At 44.7% G+C, this 16,962-nt stretch overlaps 1 protein-coding gene across 1 annotated transcript; it reads right to left on the bottom strand.

The window, feature by feature from the left end:
• Positions 1 to 9,892: 9,892 nt before the first annotated feature.
• Positions 9,893 to 10,925, bottom strand: LOC145824327 (uncharacterized). The gene is made up of 2 exons (XM_082923967.1): positions 10,885 to 10,925; positions 9,893 to 10,463 (listed from the first exon to the last, which is right to left on the bottom strand). The coding sequence occupies exons 1-2, from the start codon at positions 10,923 to 10,925 to the stop codon at positions 9,893 to 9,895; spliced, it is 612 nt and encodes a 203-aa protein (XP_082780093.1).
• Positions 10,926 to 16,962: the final 6,037 nt, after the last annotated feature.

Below are 16,962 nucleotides of genomic sequence, written 5' to 3'. Positions count from 1 at the left end.
GGGTCTATCAAGAATATCGACCGAGAGGAAAGCCGACCGCGAAAGGGGGATCGAGCGTGAAGACCGACCAAGAAGAGAGCCGACCGTGAAGGAAGGTCGAGTGTGGAGACCGACCGAAAAGAGAGCCAACCGTGAAGAAGGGTCGAGCTAGAGGACCGACCAAGAGGAGAGCCGACTGTGAAGGGGGATTGAGCGAGAGGACCAACCAAGAGGAGAGCCGTCTGCGAAAGGGGGGTCTATAGAGAAGACCGACCGAGAGAAGAGTCGTCTGTGAAAAAGGGGTCTATAGAGAAGACCGACTGAGAGGAGAGCCGATTGCGAGAAAGGGGGTCTAACGAGAGGTAATGGCGGCGGCGCGCGGGGCTTGAGGAGCGACGAGGCACAAGATGATATGAAGTGGAATAGACAAGGAAGGGAAAAAGGTTGGGGTATCGTAGTGGTACACATGGTAAGATCTAAACCAATGGTAAGGGAGATGAGGCATTAGTAGGAATCAAAAGGTTAGGACTAAGGAAAAGGCAAGGGTTGTAACTTTTTGAAATTTAATTTTCAAACTGGCGAATTTTAACCGTGATCCTTGGCAAATAGGCAAACCGTGGGCATTTGGAGTTATCCGTTTTACATACCTCATTGCAAAAAACCAACACATCCCCGACCTGACCTCATTTGTTTCGTGTGACACTCCTCTCCAACAGTATGCGAACCTCTTTGCGCCTACGGCCGAAGCAATATACAGGAACATAAAAGAGATGGCTCGAGACGAAGCATCAGCCATGAGGTTAGAAACGTTGGGTGAAGACAACGCGGTGGATTTGGCGGAGCAGTATAGGACGGAAAGGCGGGAGAGAGAGGGACAGAGCAAGTAGTGCGACCTCGTCCGTCGTCCACAATGATCGTGTCCGCGAGGCCGATTAGCCAAGTGGGACCTGACCACTAGCATACTAAGGCTGACAAATCGTCATTCACAGCAGAGGAGTTGGAGGAGGTGTGTAAAAAGTACCAGATTCCTGCGGAGATAGAGTTGAAATTACCGACAGCCAAGGGGAGAGCGTCGGATTCGCATCCGATGCAGTTCACGTTGTACAAGGAGGCGTTGCGAGGGGGTCTGAGGTTGCCGCTCCCACATTGTGGTGGACGTGATGAACCGATTAGAGGTGGCACCAGGTCAGCTTATGCCTAACGCGTAGAAGATACTATTGGCTTGCACGATCGCATGGCCACAGGCGACTGGTGGGGCGGCAATGATGGTGGACGATTTCTTTTCTTGCTGCGCAAGGCTTCTGGGTAGCAAGAAACATGGGTGACCCTGCAGGCAGTGACGGGTAGAGGGTTAGTGGCGGGTTTGCCATCGTCGGTGAAGAGGGTGAGACCAAGGTGGTTTTATGTGTCTGCAAATGGTGGGAGGGGGGTGCACATGATGTGGAAGGTGCCCATCAAGTTGGTGGAGCCAAAGCTGAGGACGGAGGCGGAGGATAAGGTTAAACGGGTGAAGAAGTGGAGGGAGAATGAGGGGGTGAAGTAAGATGACCTTGTCTAACTGTCAAGCCTGCTTGCCTTAAGCTCGTGGCCGCCGCCGACCGAAAGGGATCTTATGTTAGAAGAGTTGGAGGCGAGAAGGAAGATGCAAGAGGTAGAGGAAAAAAAGACATTCGCCAAGGCAAACAAGTATAAAGAGGCGCAGTTAGGCCGAGTGCTGAAGCTGGTCATGAAGGAAAGAGTCCGACCGCGCCCCAAGCCTCTGGGTTTGAAGGATCTGACTGATTTTGCACCACTGCTGCCCCTTGTGGATCTACTGAAGGAGAGGAGCAAAAAGGAGGTGAAGACGGTGTTCATGAAGAAGAAGAAGAACAAGAATAAGAAGAGGGCGGCAATGGAAGAGGGTGAGAGGGGGCCAGTTTTGAAGAAGGTGAAGGAGGGGGTGGCAGGGGCAACCCCAGAAGTGAAGTTTGGGGAGGCAAGGATGAAGGGGACCATGGGCCCAAGTGCCCAAAAGGTGAGTAACGCAGCTGAGCCAAAGCCGTTGGTAGAAGGCGTGATGTTGGGAGAGCAAGCGCCCAAGACTGGGCCCGTGCCAGAAGTATCCCCAAGTCCTGAGGAAGGAAAAAGGAAAATGAGCAGATCAGAGATGAGCGCCACGTTGAAGACCGCCACGTACCATATACGCGCAGTGGCCGGTCGATGGCGAAAGAAATGGGGGAAGCCAAGGTCACCGCCGATCGTCTCCTAGGGGTAGTGAAGGATGCGGTTGTGCGGTCGATGGCGTGATTTACAGAGGCCGACCTACTGAGAGGGTTCTGCTCAGCGCAGATGGAGGCTACGACCTTGGCAGTGGCCCTACTAAATAAGGCAGTGCGCACGAAGGTGGAGACAGAGCCGCTAAAGGCCCAGCTGGAAGGGATGAAAACACAGCTACAAAACCTATGGGTCAAGACGGCGGGCTGGGGGAAAGCTGCGCGAAGCGCCTGTGCAAAAGGCTTGGAGTATGCTTAAAAGGCAAAGAAAATGGAAGTACTGGCGGTGGTGCAGAGCTACTTAGCAGAACGTGCTGCCTCCGAGCTCGCCATGACCAAATCAGAGCTTGAAGTGGTGCGCCACAAGGCAGTGTTGCTAGAGTTTGAGTTGGCGGGCGAGCAAAGGAAGGAAAGCAAAGTCCAAGAAGCCTGTACCACTGCCAACGAAAGGTTGGAAGAAGCCCTCGCCAACAACGAAGATTTACGCGACTATTTGAAGACAAAGAAGAAGCAGATGGGTGTATTGCAGAGTTAGAGAAGACGTTAAAAGAAGAGAGGGCCAAAATGGCCTCTGAGAGGGTGGCGTACCCCGACCTATGTGTGGCGGCTATGGAGCAATTTAAGGGGTCTGCTGAATTCCAGATAGCCATTGACGCGACGGTCGCGAGAAGCTTGGCTAAAGAGGGGGAAGGAGGTGCTAGGCCATTGGGAGTGGCCACTGGAGATAAGACTGAAGAAGAAGTGATCCAAAACTTCCAGCGGTCAGACTTCTACAAGCACGAGATGAGCCAGTACTAGGACAGCGGTTGGATGAGCTTTAAGTATAAGGCGCAAGAGCTGTTCCCAGATGTGGACTTCAATCTGGTGAAAATAGGAGAAGACGACGTTGCCTAGACTCCCTTGGATGAGGGGGTAGAAGTGGAAGATCTGGCATCAAACGACGGGGATTAAGGGCAAGGTGTTTTGTTTGTTTGTTTTTTTTTTTTTAAGTAAATGTAATTTCTGTAATGAAGTGTATAATAGTGCAAATTGTTAATAAAACTACGAGTTCTGTTATTGTTGTTGTCGTTGTTATTGTTTTTTTTTTTTTTATAATGGTAAAGTTCAAATGGTAAAAATGGATAAGTAAAGTTTTTGAATGTGAAATTAGACAAGTAACCTAACTTGCATAAATGGTAGAAAATGGGCAAGCATGAACTGAGATTGAACCCAGTGTGGCTAAGACTAATTGTGACTAATTGTAACTGCATGCTTTGTCTGGATGAGACTAGTGTTGACTCAATCTGGCCGAGCTCTTCATACTCAGTCTAGCTGAGGCTTGGAGGACTCAGTCGGAGGCTTGGAGGACTCAGTCGGGTTGAGGCTTTGGTTAACTCAGTCTGGCTGAGCTTTTCATGCTCAATCTGGCTGAGGCTTGGAGGGCTCAATCAGGCTGAGGCTTTGGTTAACTCAGTCTGGCTGAGCTTTTCATGCTCAGTCTGGTTGAGACTTGGAGGGCTCAGACAGGCTGAGGCTTTGGTTAACTCAGTCTTGCTAAGCTCTTCATGCTTAGTCTGGCTGAGGCTTTGAGGGCTCAGTCAGGCTGAGGCTTTGGTTAACTCAGTTTGGCTGAGCTCTTCATGTTCAGTCTGGCTGAGGCTTTGAGGGCTCAGCCGGGCTGAGGCTTTAGTTAACTCAGTCTGGCTGAGCTCTTCATGCTCTGTCTAGTTGAGGCTTGGAGGGCTCAATCAGACTAAGGCTTTAGTTAACTCAGCCTGGCTAAGCTCTTTATGCTCAGTCTGGCTGAGGTTTGGAGGGCTCAGTCGGGCTAAGGCTTTAGTTAACTCAGTCTGGCTGAGCTCTTCATACTCAGTCCAGCTAAGAATTAGAAGGCTCAGTCAGGCCGAGGTTTTAGTTAACTCAGTCTGACTGAGCTCTTCATGCTCAGTCTGACTGAGGCTTGGTCTAAAAGTTGTCATTAAAACGTAACAAAGATAATGGAGATATCAAATTGTTGTCATTTAAGGCACAGCCTGTTAATCACAAGTTTACACCATGTATGGAAAGGACAAAAATGAACAAGTGCGCAGATTGACAAAAAAGAACATACAACAATTGAACGATACAAAAACATGAGACGCCATTTTACTGGAAATAACGCTTCAAGTGCTTGGCATTCCATGGATGGAGGAGGTCTCTGCATTCCATATCTTGCAGACGGTAAGTGCCCGGACGGGGTCTGGCCTTGAGAAGATAAGGTCCTTCCTATTTGGCTGCTAGCTTGCCCTCGGTTAGATTTTTAGTAGCAAGGGTGGCTTTACATAAGACTAGGTCTCCCACTATGAACTCTCGTGGTCGGACTTTGCGGTTATAATGTGTTCTCATTTTTTGCTAATATGATGCCCGTCGGACAGTGGTTGCCTCCGGAGCTCTTCAATTAGGTCCTGGTCAGCCCGACGCAACTTTTCGTTTAGTTCAAGATTCGAGTGTGAAACCCGAGGGGTTGACAAGCCGATTTCCACTAGGATGACTGCCTTGGCACCGTATGTTAGGTGAAAGGGGTTTCCCCAGTGGGGGTTCGAGCAGTCATCCGATAAGCCCAAAGTACGTTTGGTAATTCCTCAGCCCAGAGTCCTTTCACGGCTTCCAACTTAGTCTTGATGATCTTCAGAAGGGAGCAATTGGTGACTTCGACTTGCCCATTAGCTTGGGGATGACCTGGGGAAAAGAAACATGGTCTAATGTGGAGCTCTTCACAGAATTTCCTGAACTTGGCATTGTCGAATTATTTGCCATTGTCCGAAACGATGGCTTAGGGGATTCCAAATCGGTACACGATCGACTGCCAGATGAACCTGGTAGTGTTTCGCTCAGTGATTGTAGCTAGGGGTTCTGCTTCCACCCATTTGGTGAAGTAGTCAATGGCAACCACAGCAAACTTGGTTTGGCCCCTACCAGTGAGCAAGGGACCGACTAAGTTGATGTCCCACTTGGCGAAGGGGTAGGGACTGCTGAGTGTAACTAGTTCTGTTGGTCGAGCATGGGGGATGTTGGCAAAACGCTGGCATTTATCACACTTAAGCACAAATTTGGTGGCATCTTGATTAAGAGTAGGCCAGAAATAGCCGGTGCGAAGGATTTTATGGGCCAGAGACCTTGCACTCGAGTGATTACCACAAATGCCCTCGTGGACTTCTCTCATCACATAGGTCACTTGAGCAGGACTGAGACACCTGAGGTATAGGCGTGAGAATCCTCGTTTATATAGTAGGCCGCTGATAAGGATGTAATTGGATGACCGGGCTCTGACTTTGGCGGCCTGCTGTTTATCGTCTGGCAACTCCCCTCGTGTAAAAAATAGAAGGATATCTTGTGCCCATGGGATAGGTTCGTTCTGGAGGAAGTAGACCTCCTGTGGGTTTGGCGAAGTAGCCGGGTGGGTCAGATATTCAATGCGGATGCCATGGCTGAAGTTTGACTGGGCGGCCGAGGCTAATTGAGCCATTTCGTCCGCCTTGGAGTTTTCTAACCTAGGGATGTGTCTGATTTGGAAAGTATTAAAGAGGCGGACAAGAGGAACGGCAATGTCCCTGTATGCTCGCATCGTCTCTTCCTTTGCGTCGAACTCCCTAATAATCTGTCCAACAATCAATTGAGAATCACTGAATACTTGGATACGGTTTACACCAATGTCTCTGGGTAGTCGAAGACCTACTATCAAAGCCTTATATTCGGCCTCACCCTCTAGGGTGGTGAGGATTGGACCGGCCCCACTACCCTCTTTGCGAGATGAACCATCAACACTGAGGGTCCAGGAGTGAGGTTCTTCTGCATCAATGATGAAGTGTGCTGGTAGAGGGGGCACGTCTGAAGGGAGATTGGTGAATTCCAAAATAAAATCGGTGACAGCCTGACCTTTGATCGGTGTTTAAAGTCGGTAAGAGATTTCAAATTGACTTAGCTTGACGGACCATGGCATAAGTTTGCCTAACGATTCTAGTTGTTGCATGACCTTTCTCAGAGGTTGGTTAGTGAGAACCACTATGGAGTGAGCTTGGAAATAAGGTTGAAGGCGTCTGGAGGCGATGTCCAAGGCGAGGGCCATTTTTTCCAACAAAAGGTAGTTTTGTTTTGCCCCCCTGAGAGAGCGGCTAATGTAGTAAACTGGACGTTGTACTGAGTCGTCTTTCCTGATGAGGGCAGCACTAACCGCAGTGTTTGACACAGCTAGGTAGAGGAAGAGGGTTTCGTCTGGCAACACTTGAGAGATGAGGGAGGGCTGGCCAAGCACTACTTTAGTTGTTGGAAAGCCTCCTCAAATTCGGTGCTCCATTTGAAAGCCTGTCGGAGGACTTTGAAAAATGGAAAACACATGTCGATTGCCCAGGAAATAAAGCGGTTGAGGGCGGCAACTCTGCCTGTGAGCCGTTAAACCTCCTTGACCCTTCTGGGAGACCGCATTTCTATCAGGGCCTTAATCTTTTCGGGGTTAGCCTCAATGCCCCGTTGGCTAACCATGAAGCCCAAGAACTTCCCAGATCCTACGCCGAAGGCGCACTTCTCTGGATTTAGTTTCATCTGATATTTGCGTTAGGTTTCGAAAGTCTCTCGCAGGTCTGCCAATTGATCGGAGAAGAGCTTACTCCTGACTAGCGTGTCATCGACGTAGACTTCCATGTTCCGACCTATCTAGTGTTAAAAAATGGCATTAACCAGGCATTGGTAAGTTGCTCCAGCATTTTTTAAGCCGAATGGCATAACACGATGGTGATAAGTTCCTCTGTCCGTGAAGAAAGAGCTGTGTCCCTGGTCGGCCAGTTGCATCAGGATTTGATTGTAGCCGGAGAAGGCATCCATGAAGCTAAGCATCTGATATGCGGCAGTTGCATCGACCAGTAGATCTATCCAGGGGAGAGGATAACTATCTTTAGGGCAAGCCCGATTGAGGCCGGAGTAGTCGACGCAAAGTCGCCATTTATGTCACGACCTAAACCACCCCAATAGGTTTAGCTCCATGATTACCGAAGGCCTGTTTAGCAATAATGACAATATTACATTATAAAGGGGCTGGTGGAAGCCAATCAACAATAACATACATCGTCCAATGAGTTGTGAAGACCTGAATGGAAATAACTTTTATGTACATAACCATATTCATAGCCACTTATACCAAAAATACATATACAAGATAGCATACAAGTTAGGGACATAATCCCCTCATCAAAATTGTGAAATCAAAAATCTTAGGCGTTCATTACACTTAGCAAAAGGATGGATAGTATCACCCAAAAAGCCTCGACTCATGTAGGTTCGGAACCACGATATAAGGCACAATGGCTGGCTTGACAAAACATGAGTTTGGGTTGGCGCCTCTAGCTTTGGTCCGGTGCTTGACCACCTACATATATATAATAAACTGTGAGCTATAGCCCCAGTGAATAACAAACGTGTAAAGAATTTAAGAATGATGTCCTTCAATTTTTGAAACAATCGATTAGCATTAGAACATTTGCAATCAATATCATTTGTCGAGCTAACATTCGATTTTATCAATTCAATCAATCGACAATTATATAAGTCATACGTGGTACATCTGATAGCAACAATACACTTGGTCTTAAAAAATCGAACAATCAATTGATGGCCATCATACAATAACAATAGTTCTCAGATTTGAAACTGACAGAGATCTCTGTAATAATAACAATATCAATAGCGATAACAATCACAATACGCTATGGATGCCACGAATACAATTCAAAATAGGATCATCATTCAATCGATAAAAAGTATCATTTCAAGAAGCAATATGATTTATCAATCTAAAATAAATACGATTGAACATATCTTTACAACGTTGTTACTCACAGATACAGGGCTGTACGCAGGCTATTCAGCTTCCTTGAGGTGGAAAACCTACACAGTTATAGAACAAGCACATACTACACATCCGAAATTGATAACTTAGTCCTTTCTACTTGTTTTGGTGTGGTTCTACTTCATTATCCTAATTATGATGTCTTAATCATGGCCTAAGAATGCCTAGGATGGAAAAAGGATGCAGGAGTGTACTTGAAAATGTTTTTCAAAACTTGTTAAAACAGGGGTCTCGCTCGAGCGTAGCTTTCTTCGCTCGAGTAGACATACCGAATGTGAGTGGTCGCTCGAGCGCACACTCCTTCGCTCGAGCGGTCTGCAAAATATGAAAAATTTCTAGTTGCATGCAACCTCTGCTCGACAGTCGCTCGACGGTCGCTCGAGCGTGTGACACAGGTCCTCGCTCGAGCGCAAGTCTTGTTGCTCGAGCATGCTTCCAAACACGCAACTTCTGAGAGCATGCAATTTACACTCGAGCCAATCTTTTGTCGCTCAAGCGGAAGTGCGAAAAGAAAGGTGGTCGCTCGAGCGTGGAATCCTTCGTTCAAGCGTGGAAGCAAAATTCTGGGTTTTCCAGATTTGCTCCCAAAGTTCAAAACATGAATTCAACACTAAAAAACTCATCCTTTTGGGCCAAAATTCTGGAAGACACTTGGAAACTCACAACACATCATGATTTAAAGATCATTACATAAAATCAAAGCCAAAAAGCATGCCAATTGTACACAAATTCAACTTAAACTTTATGAATGTTTCAAGAATATAACATGCATGAATTCTCTTGAACTCCACCACTTCAAAACATGATCAAACTTGGAAAATCGATAGAAAACATGATGATTTCCTACAATTAAGCTCAATCTATGACATGCATAAGAGAATTCTTAGTAAACATGCTCCAAATGTAATGAAATGAACATGCATGCATGGATTAATCTTCCTTCCTACTTCTTAAACCTAATTCTTACATCTCATAGCTCAGTTCACTTGAACTCATAGATGAATCAACTTAATTTCAAGACTAGAGACTTGACTTCTTACCTTAGATGTTCAATTGGACCTTAGGTGCTAAATTCTTGAGCTAGATGATCAAATCTCCAAAATTTCTTCTTTTCTCCTAGCAATTCCTCTTATTTGAGTTCAATACTCAAGTCTAGGGTCTAAATCTTCCTACTCTCTCCCTCTCTCATGTTTGATCATCAAATTAGGGAGAAAAGAGGCATAAAGTTAAACTAGTGGGGTTAATAAAATGACTCACTAAATGGTAAATAACAAAGTTAATCAAATGGCATTAGATTAATCTAATTTAATTGTTCCGAACCGAATTTTAATTAAACCTACCATAAAATTTTATAAATCCTAATTAACATATAAATCAAGTTAATTTCTGAATCGGTTGCCGATAAGGCTTTCAATTCGCAAATCAAATTCAAAACATGAACAGATCTTTCTACATCAAATAGATAAAAATGCATTTAAAGCAACACACTCATGTAATTAATTTAGGATTTCATCTTAATCATTTACTTAGAATGCTTAATCATGAATTAGCGTTAATCATCAGTCGGGGGTTGTCACAATTTACCATTGTGTTTTCGGACCAAGACTACATTGGACAGCCACTTAGGGTAGTCCACGTTCTTGATGAACTGCGCTTTCAGTAGTTTGTCTACCTCAGAGGCGATGAGGGTATTGCGTTCCGAGTGAAAAATACGCTGCCTTTTTCGGAAAGGTCGGAAGTGGGGCTCAATACTAAGGTAATGAGTGATGAAAGAGGGATCAATACCTGGCATGTCTGAGTGGGTCTAAGCAAAGACATCGTTGTGCTCGGCTAAGAGAGCTGTGAGATCGGCCTTGGCCTGAAAGGATAGTTGACTGCCAATCCTGGCTGTTTTAGCTAAGTTGGTATGATCGATGGGCACTTCGACAAGTTCCTCCACTGGTTCCCCTCTGACTAATTCTTCCTCGTCTCTAACGTCAAGACCTTCGATGATCGTAGTCTCCTTCATCTTGACTTTCTTTAGTGAGGCGACGTAGCATTCCCTGGCCATTGTCTGCTCACCCCTCACAGTGTCGACCCCGAGTTCAGTCAGGAATTTCATGGCTAGATAGTATGTGGAGGTAACAGCTTGGAAAACATTGAGAGTCGTGCATCCGAGGATTATGTTATAAGCAGAAGGACAGTTGACGACAAGGAAAGTGAGTAGCTTAGTGGTCTGCCGTGGATATTCTCCTATGGTGATGGGGAGATCGATGGAGCCTATGGAGGTCACCCGATCGCCAGTGAAGCCGACTAATGGGGTTTGGAGAGGGGACAATTTTTCTTCTCCGACCTTAAGCTGGCGATAGGCGTTCAGAAAGATGATGTCTGAAGAGCTGCCATTGTCAACAAGCACCCGTCTGACTTTGTAATGGATTCTTGTGCAGTCAGCCTCCGTAAAGGTGATGAGTTCAATCCACTACTTAGGGTGTTTGAAGGGGCAATCCAATGTCGTGACTTTTTTATTGGAGCCTTGTCTGATTTTTCTGAGTTCGGCTCGCTAGGCCGAACGGGATGGACCTCTACATACAAGCCCACCAGCGATGACTCTGATCTCTCCGACCGGGGGGGGGGGGGGGGGCAGGATTGCTTGTGCTCAGGGTTGTGGTGGGGACCGATCATTGTCTCGCTTAGGTTGTGCGGTTGTCGGGGAGGGCTATGTCGGCAGTGGTCCCCTGGCGGGTCGGTCTTTGGGCGCTGTTGGGGACAGGCTACTATGAACCCACTAAGGTGCCCCTGGCGTATCAGATCCTCTACCTGGTCTTTAAGGTTAACACATTCCTCAGTGTTGTGGCCATGGTCCTAATGGAAATGGCAGTACTTGGATTGATCTTACTGGTTGTAGGGAGACCGTGATGGTTAGGGCCATTTCAGATTGTAATCTCGTTGGATCTGGTTCAAGACTTGTTCCATGGGGGAATTGTGGGGGGTGTATCGCTCGAACCAATCGAGCAGTCAGGTAGGTGCCGGTCGGTCGGTATACTAAGGGGTTTGCTGTGTATATTGGGAGGGTCTGGTTTCGGATTCCTTTCTTTTCTCCCTAGGGGTTGTAGATCGCCCGAAACTCCCTCCGCGCGCGAGGGCGCGAATTGGGTTCTAGCTACTACAGTTCGGACTCCTGTCACGGTTCTGAATCTAATCTCACAAAGTACAATGTAAGACTGATAAATCACCAAAGAGTCCAAATCCAGCAAATCGTTTTGGAAAACTGATTTTAATCAAAAAGCGCCAAACATGGACTGCTTTGCCAGATTTCAAAGTTGCCACCTAAATATTTTGTTTTGGAAAATTTAGGAAACCCTGACTCTTGTCTAAGACCACGTGTCCATCATCACCAAAGTTGCCTCGGCTCAGGAACTTGGGTACGAGAGGGAAAGGTCCTGAAATAAGCACCCCTGCTCGGCCGATCAAAGATCGGTCTCTACTAAACATGATATGTTGTTTTTGAAAACACATGTGTTCTTGTTCCGATTTATTAATTTAAAATTACTATATGTGATGCGCGCAGCACACAAGTATAGACTAAATCACTCAATTTGGAACAAAACATCTCATGTTTGTTTCTCGAAATTGGTTTGAAGATGCTACTCGCAAGTAGGCTAAAACTCATATTTGCCACAAAACAAGGTGGGCTTAAAACATGATGATTTGCCACTTCAAGTGGGCTTAAAACTCACATTTTGATGAATTGTCCCAATTAAAGCAATCAAGCCTTTATCCACAGGCATTCAAGTAGTTAAGCACTTAAGCAAATAGCCTCATGGCAATCATGCTGTCATGGCAACACTCACACTCATACAAGGATGCTAAAGTATAAACACTTACAGTGTACTCCGAGTCAAAACAAAAGCTAGTTAGAAAACAATGCATGCTCCTAACTATGTCAACAATGCCTAATGCAACACATGCAAAAATGCAACTAAATAGGCTCAGTTATCTAAGATGGCGTATGGATGCAACAATTTTGATATACGTAGTCAAGTAGGTATTGAAATACTATGCAGTTCGAATGAAGCGCTGAGCCCGGTGTATGCAAGACAAATGAATGATGCAAGTATGCAAGCATAAGGTATGTGCAGACACCCCATTTTTGACCGTCCTCAAGACTTGGTTGTGTTTGCAGGTATATCCAGCCACAAGTTCGATTGCTCATCGAGTACTCGACTTTCACGACGGAACATCACAGGTTCGAGTTCTTCCAATCCTGTATGCTTTCTGTCCCATTCTTGGACCATTTGCTGGTTCTTTCAGCATGCTTCTCATGGTGCACTGCCGGCCACTCTCTGCCACTGCCGGCCATGCATTTATCCCTGCATGCCATTAATGAAGCCTGCCGACCATCAATGAGGCACTGCCGGCCACCACTGATGGCCGACAGAACACCTTGTCTCAGCAGATTTCACTCCAGATCTTTTGAGCCAGCTGGTTTTCACTCATCCCTCCTCCATACACGTGTATGGAGGGATGAAGCCCTTTTCAAGCTTGTTTAACAAGCTTTACTTTGCATTCCTCTATATAAGGAGAGGCTCCTCCTCCCCAGCAGAGGTTTAGCATTTTTTGAGAAGATATATATATATATATATATATATTTCTCATTCTCTCTCTATATATTGTGTTTGTTTGTGCTTTAAAGTGCATTTTCCTCTCACTTCTGCACTACAACACATAGTGATACACCACCATCTTTGAGCTGAGGTTCTTGGGAGTGTTATTTGAGCTCTAAAAGTTGGTTTTTGGCTTCAGAGTTTGCTGGTTTTGAAGTTGTGCTTCAAGGGTGAGTATTTTCCCCATTTAAGCTTTTGTTTGAATACCATATTGGCCATCCTTGCATATTGTTTTAGGCCTTTCTTTCAACTGAAAAAAGTTATGTTTTTAAGTGCTTTTGATGGTTGTTTAAGGTCTCTTTGGTGTTGAGGGTGTTCTACCCTCTTGTGTGCCTTGTTTGGCCTTATGTTGAACCATGTCTTAAGGCCTTTGAGTTAGTCTTTATTTGGCCTTTTAGCCACTAAAATCTAGTGGATTTTTAGTGGTAGACATGTGGTTTTGAGGCTTTAAATCAGAGGGGGTGGTCTCCTCTCTTTTTGTTTTTGTTTGCTTGTATTATTTGCCTATCAAATGAGCATGTATCTCTATACTCTTGAGGCATGGTGTGAGCTTGTTTTTGTGAGTTCTTAGGTCTAGCATGACTCTATTTTTGGCTGGTTTGGTTGTCTCTTGAGTGGCTCATACACTTGTAGTGTAATTTTGCCTTGCTAGCCTAACATGCTTGTCTCTTTAGCCTATTATTCTAGCTCATTTTGGCTATACTCTAACATGTTTTTGTTCATATTTTGGCATGCTTTAGCTTTTTTTTTTAGGCTTCTTGGTCGAATGATGCTTTCCATGCATGCTTGTAGTACAAAAGCTTTGATTAGCCTTGAGTTTTGAGGAATCTTGCATGCTTAACTTGAGGTATTTGCATGTTTTGACATCATTTAGAATGATATTTCAGAGCATATAGTGTTGTTGCACTTCCATATTTTCCACTCTTTAAGTGCTCTTAAGAGTTGTGCCTTTATGCCTTATTTGTGAGCCATTGCATGAGCCTCATTTTCTTGCCTTTCAAGCCATCATCTCAGTCTATTTTTGCTACTGTTTTAGTCTGCATAGGGTCTATTTAGGGCTAATTTGGCCATTTGAGCATTTTCGTGCACGCCTTTAGTGTAATACACTTCACTAGCTTTGATGCTTAGGCCTTTCAACATGCATTACATGGTTGTCTGCATGAATCCAAGTCACTTTGCATGCCTTTTTAGTGCTGAAATGCATGCCACTATATTCCATGTTTCACTCTTTCAATGCCTTTGGAGAGTTGTGTTTTATGCCTTATGCTTGGGCTAATATGCATGCATGTTTGTATAGTCCTTTGAGCTTCTATCTTAGCATGTTTTGCCACTATTTTAGGTATGGTGTAACTCTGTTTGGGGCTAGTTTGGTAGTTTGAGCATTGTAGTGCATGCTTATAGTGTCATCCTCTTCACTAGCCTTGGTGTTCTTGGCCCCTTAACATGTTGTGCATGAAGGCTTGCATGTTAGAGTAGTGCATTTCATGCCATGATTAACATGTTGTTTGCATGTCTTGCATTGCGTTCAATCGGACGTCGTATTGAACGCGAGGAAGATTGGTTCATTTCATACTTGAAGTGATGAAATGAGCCAATCTCCCTTGGTCTCCATTTCCTTTGATTCCTCATGATAAGGAGATGGTCTTGGCGTCTTATCTGTTATGCATTTATCGAAATTTGCACATGTTAGATCTTTGGCCATCATGCATCGAGATGCGTGATTGATGGTCTTGGATCCGATTATGCCTCTCCCTTGATGTTTTGAGGTGATATGGAGTGGCATAGTACGTACATACCCTTGGGAGACCCTCAATTTTCTCTATTTTGTGCTCTGCTGCAGCTTAGTGTCACAGCACACCAGTAGCCGGCACCCCCCTTATTGTTGGCCGACAGTACATTGTTGATGGCCGGCAGTGTGCATCTCTGGCCGGCAGGAGGGTTGGCAGCAACTCCTCATGGCCGGCAAACCACTGGTGTACTCCTCAGCACTGTTTTGGTGAGATCCAACAGCTAGTTCTCAAGGACACCCTGCAGACAGAGCCTCAAGAGAGCAACCGGAAAGCTTTTCAAGGCGGCAACCGAGCATGCATCCTTTTCTTCTTCAAACAGAGCTGGAGTAGCTTAGTTTAATGCTTACTTATTAGTTAGCATCAATTTGTAATTAATTAATTTGTTAATTAGTTAAGTGATGTAATAATTAGTAAGTAGATTGCTTATTATTCAATTTGGTTGTGTAATAATTAGTCTAATTAGATTATGAGATTAGTTAAGTAGCTTAACTTAGAACAGCTTAGCTTTCATTCGGACCCTCCATCGAGAAGGCGAATTTTGTAATAAGTGTGCGTGCGTGTGTGAATGTCTTCTAACCCCACATCTTTCTCCCTTTTACTTAACTGCTTCCGATGGTTAGTTCTAGGTCATGTTTCAATTAACATTCCTATGCTCGCATGTTTGCATCCATTCATCTGTATTGTATGCACTGGGCTCGGCGCATCATACTAACTACATTGTATTTCAATTCCTACTTGAATACATGATTATCAAGTTGCATCTCATATGCCATTTTAGAATAGCCAAGCCTATCTCTACTTGCATTTTGCATGTGCTGCATTAGCCATCTTAACATAGCTAGGATCATGCATTGATTACTAACTAGCTATTGTTTTGGCTCGGAGTACTAGGTAAGCTTTTATGCTTTAGCATCTTGCATGAGTGTGAGTGTTGCCATGAAAGCATGCTTGCCATGAGGCTAACTGCTTATGTGATATAACTGTCTGAATGCCTGTGGATGAAGGCTTCATTGCTTGAATTGGAACAATGCATCAAAATGTGAGTTTTAAGCCCACTTGATTGTGGCAAATCATGTTTTCTAAGCCCACTTGAGAGTGGCAAATCCGTGACTTAGCCTACTTGAGGGTAGCAACTTCAAACCATTTTCAAACAAACAAACATGAGATATTTTTTTCCAACTTGAGTGGTTTAGTCTATACTTGTATGCTGTGCGCATCACATAGTAAATTAGATTAATAATCGGAATAAGAACGCATGTGTTTTCAAAAGTAAGATATCATGTTAGTAAAGGCCGATCTTTAGATCGGGCGAGTGGGGGTGCTCATTGCATGACCTTCCCCTCTCGTACCCAAGTTCCCGAGCCGAGACAACTTTCGTGATGACGGACACGTGGCCTTAGGCACGAGTCAGGGTTTTCTAAATTTTCCAAAAATAAAACATTTAGGTGGCGACTCTGTATCTGGCAAAGCAGTCCATGTTTGGCACTTCTTTAAAAATCAGTTTTCTAAAACGATTTGTCGGATTTCGACTCTTTGGTGATTTATCGATCTTGCATTGCACTTTGCGAGATTAGATTCAGAACCATGACATTTGAGTCCGAACTGTAGTAGCTCAATGAACAAAACGGATTTCGCATCATTTTTCGCGTGTGGAGCCTGGGACGTTCGGGCGCGTCTACAGTATGCTAATTGAAATATGCCCTAAACTAACCATCAAAAGCTGATAAGTAAAAGGGAGAAAGAAGTGGGGGTTGGAAGACATGCACACACACACGCACCCTTATTACAACAATACGCCATCTCGCAGGAGGGTCCGAATGAAATGAAAGCTAACTAGCTACGCTAATTAAGCTAACTATTACAGATCAACTAATTAACTATGCTAAGCTAATTACTTATAAACCGAATTGAAACTAGCTATGCTAAATCATGTTTTCTAAGCCCATTTGAGAGTGGCAAATCCGTGACTTAGCCTACTTGAGGGTAGCAACTTCAAACCATTTTCAAACAAACAAACATGAGATGTTTTTTTCCAACTTGAGTGATTTAGTCTATACTTGTATACTGTGTGCATCACATAGTAAATTAGATTAATAATCGGAATAAGAACGCATGTGTTTTGAAAAGTAAGATATCATGTTAGTAAAGGCCGATCTTTAGATCGAACGAGCAGGGGTGCTCATTGCATAACCTTCCCCTCTCATACCCAAGTTCCCGAGCCGAGGCAACTTCCGTGATGACGGACACGTGGCCTTAGGCAGGAGTCAGGATTTTCTAAATTTTCCAAAAATAAAACATTTAGATGGCGACTCTGTATCTGGCAAAGCAGTCCATGTTTGGCACTTCTTTAAAAATCAGTTTTCCAAAACGATTTGTCGGATTTCGACTCTTTGGTGATTTATCGATCTTGCATTGCACTTTGCGAGATTAGATTCAGAACC

This window comes from Camellia sinensis, chromosome 4, assembly GCF_055761805.1.
Source record: "Camellia sinensis isolate YWXY chromosome 4, ASM5576180v1, whole genome shotgun sequence".
Taxonomy (NCBI): Eukaryota; Viridiplantae; Streptophyta; class Magnoliopsida; order Ericales; family Theaceae; genus Camellia; species Camellia sinensis.
This window is presented reverse-complemented; position numbering and strand designations above follow the sequence as displayed.